The 3,424-nt window shown below is 35.2% G+C and overlaps 1 protein-coding gene and 1 pseudogene across 1 annotated transcript in view; both read right to left on the bottom strand.

Moving 5' to 3' along the window:
* Nucleotides 1-1,225: 1,225 nt before the first annotated feature.
* Nucleotides 1,226-1,321, bottom strand: LOC111824750 (annotated as a pseudogene).
* A 1,738-nt stretch (nucleotides 1,322-3,059) lies between these two features.
* LOC102417290 (protein ELYS-like) overlaps nucleotides 3,060-3,424 on the bottom strand; it is a 5,947-nt gene continuing 5,582 nt past the window's right edge. Inside the window, exon 8 of the mRNA XM_006109094.3 lies at nucleotides 3,060-3,344. Within this exon, the coding sequence (XP_006109156.2) occupies nucleotides 3,153-3,344 (192 nt within the window). The 3' untranslated portion in view covers nucleotides 3,060-3,152. The remainder of the gene's footprint in view (nucleotides 3,345-3,424) is intronic.

Here is a 3,424-nt window from a genome sequence, read left to right as displayed (position 1 = left end):
ACATTTTAGACAGCGTGAGGAACAATGAGCTGTGGGCAATAGGTCATTTAATGAAGCAGTGTTTCTCATTATACACTGTGAAAAGAAAAAAAAAGCTTAAAACAGTGTAGTGATTACAATGTTAAGTTAACCAGTAAATAAAGCCAATAAATGTTTATATATTTATTAAATAATAACATGTCTTGAAAGATATACACCAAAACTGAGAATGATTAATCTGGCATGTAGAATTTTTGAGGGCCTAATAACTTTCAAGGCAAAAGAGGGATAGAATAAAAAATGGCAAATAGACAGGAACATCAAGGAAATGATTATCTTAAAAACCCACAATATCATTTCGAATTCTAAGTCAACAGGTAATTTTTACTGTAGTGGGTTAATAAAAAAGATTTAGCTATAGTTTTTATTGAATAACAAATACTGAAATAAAGACTAGTAAATAAATGACATATATAAGAAACATAGAGTATGTGAACCAAGTTAAGGCAATTAATGTTCATAATGAAATAAATCTGAGGAAATTTTGAGTGGTCCTTTGTTTTTATTTCTGAACTTCACTGTATAGGACACAATGTTGCTAGATTTTTGGATACTGGAAGCTTTATTATACTTAAGAGAAGTATTTAAATTACATAATGTTTGCTATGGCTAAAGAAGAGAAAATGAGGATCTTAGCAACTCAGAGAAACATGCTATGATTGAATTCAAAGGACAATGGAATAAGAAAAACCAGCAGACTTTCAAAGGTATTTTCTAACTTTCCAACATCTGCACTTTGATGTAAGCATTAGTGATCAATTACCACCTCTTTAAAGTCACTGAAATTAATGAGAGAAGCTTACATGCAACTGAGAAAAATTTACATGCTGCTTGCCAACCCAGTGTTAGAATCCTTTACCCATTTATTTTTAAATACATACATATATATATATTATTGATTTTTAGAGAGAGGGGAAGGGAGAGATAGAAACATCGATGAGAAACATCATCTATCGACTGCCTCCTGCACGTCCCCTGCTGGGGAATCAAGCCTGCAGCCCTGGTATGTGCTCTGACCAGGAATCAAACCAGTGACCTCTTGGTTCATGGGTGGAGGCTTAACGACTGAGCAATACCAGCCAGACTACCCATTATTAAATATTTGTCACTTTTAGCTTCTTATATTTGCTCTAGACAATTTCTTAGCTAGCCAAACAACTTTTAAAAAAATGATTTTTAGAGAGAGAGAAACATTGACTGTTTCTTTTTTTTTTTCTTACGCAGGGGCCATACTAATCTTCTCTGTACTGTTCCAATTTTAGTATATTTGCTGCCAAAGCGAGCACTCACTGTTTGTTTCTTGTATGTGCCCTGACTGGGACTGAACCCACAACCTTGGCATATGGGTACGACCCCAACTGAGCGACCCAGCCTGGGCCTAGTCCAGTGATGGCGAACCTATCACACGCGTGTCAGAGGTGACACGTGAGCTCATTTTTTGGGTTGATTTTTCTTTGTTAAATGGCATTTAAATATATAAAATAAATATCAAAAATAGAAGTCTTTGTTTTACTATGGTTGCAAATATCAAAAAATTTCTATATGTGACACGGCACCAGAGTTAAGTTAGGGTTTTTCAAAATGCTGACACGCCGAGCTCAAAAGGTTCGCCATCACTGGCCTAGTTGAACACTTTTGCTCACCTAAATTATTTCCACAAATACTTCCTAATTCATTATTTTGAGGACACTATAAGTTTCTACATGTCTAGCCAACCTATTATTAAACTACAAAAGTTTTCTTCTGATTCAGCCTTCACCACTCAGAAATACATTCTGTTTAACCAAATGGAACAAAGAAAACTTAACTTCGGAGTGGTGACACTAACATGCTGTTTGGTTCACAAATGATTCTTGTGGGTGAGTAAAATGACCAATTTATAAAAACATAAAAATGACCAAACACCCAGATGGAGTGGTTCAGTGGTTGAGCATCATGCTGTGCACGGAAAGGTCGATGGTTTGATTCCATCAGGGCACATACCTGGGCTACAGTTGGGGCACATATGAAAGGCAACCAGTTGATGTTTCTCTCTCACATCAAAGTTTCTCTCTCTCTCTTTCTAAGCATGTCCTTGGGGAAAAATTTTTAAAGAGAAGAAAAAAGACCAACCAAAAAGATAGAAACAAAACACACAATGCGAGTTGTATAAAATAAAGTTACAATTTGGTAAGAAATTTCAGTTCCAAGCAATTTCCCCAACTAATTTAGTTAATAAGAAAACCCAATAACCAGACCATCATATTTTCAACCATGTCATTTAACTTGTCACCATTAATATATACAGTAAATGTATCATGCTGATACATTAAACACGAGAGAACATTAAAACACTGCCAAGAGAAGAAAAAAAGAATATAAAGATATCACCTGCTCAAATCTTGTTAAAGTATTAAGATGTGAAACCTGAAACTTTCTTAAATTATTTAAACAGATGCTTCAAGACTTCCTTTCTATAACAATGCAATGGCAAGTATCAAAAGCAAAGCACTGCAATACCCAACAACCAATATTACCGAAATACTGGAGTACCATCATTGGGATATATCTCAAAGAATAGAATTATCACCCTGGCCGGGTAGCTCAGTTAACTAGAGCAACGTCCCCATATGCCAAGGTTGTGGGTGCCATCCCCTGTCAGGGCACATACAGGAATCAACCAATGTATGCATAAATGGAACAACAAAGCGATGCTTCTCTCTCCCCCTTCCTCTCACTCAAAGCATAAATAAATGAATAAACAAACAAACAAACCAACCAACCAACAAACAATAACCAAATCAAGATGATTATATTCTTCCTCGATACTTCTGGCTCCTTTTCAGTACACTCAGACATTAACTATCCATGCAGGAGACTACCAATATTATCAATTAGCAACAGATATAATTTTAAACCTCAGTTTGGTTTCCTCTTTTACTCAAGGTACTTCTTATTTATGTTATTCTAGATAAAAGATGTTTTACATTTTTCTTAAGGTTGAAAGATGAAGAATTGTAAGGATACTATGTAATACAATAAAAGCGAAATATATATCGCTACTACATACTTCATCAATACCATTATATTAACAGTTAAGATCAAAAGTTTGATTATCCTTTCAAAGTATGTACTTACCTATTAAAAAGCAAAACAGTGATGTGAAGGATAATATCACTATCACTGGACACGGTTGGCTTCATTGTCTGAATATATCTGAGGGCTTGTCTGTGCTCGCCCTGGCTCATAAAGGCTTGGATAATCTTTGAATGCTGCCATGAGAAAGGTTTTGCAGTAGCTGGATGAAACAGAAGATCCAAACCAGTCTGCAAAAATGACATGAAAACTGGTAAACACAAATACATGCTTTGCATTCATATGAAGTAGCACACCTTTAAAAGACAGG

The sequence above is a fragment of the Myotis lucifugus genome, unplaced genomic scaffold, assembly GCF_000147115.1.
Source record: "Myotis lucifugus unplaced genomic scaffold, Myoluc2.0 scaffold_5785, whole genome shotgun sequence".
NCBI classification, from domain to species: Eukaryota; Metazoa; Chordata; class Mammalia; order Chiroptera; family Vespertilionidae; genus Myotis; species Myotis lucifugus.
This window is presented reverse-complemented; position numbering and strand designations above follow the sequence as displayed.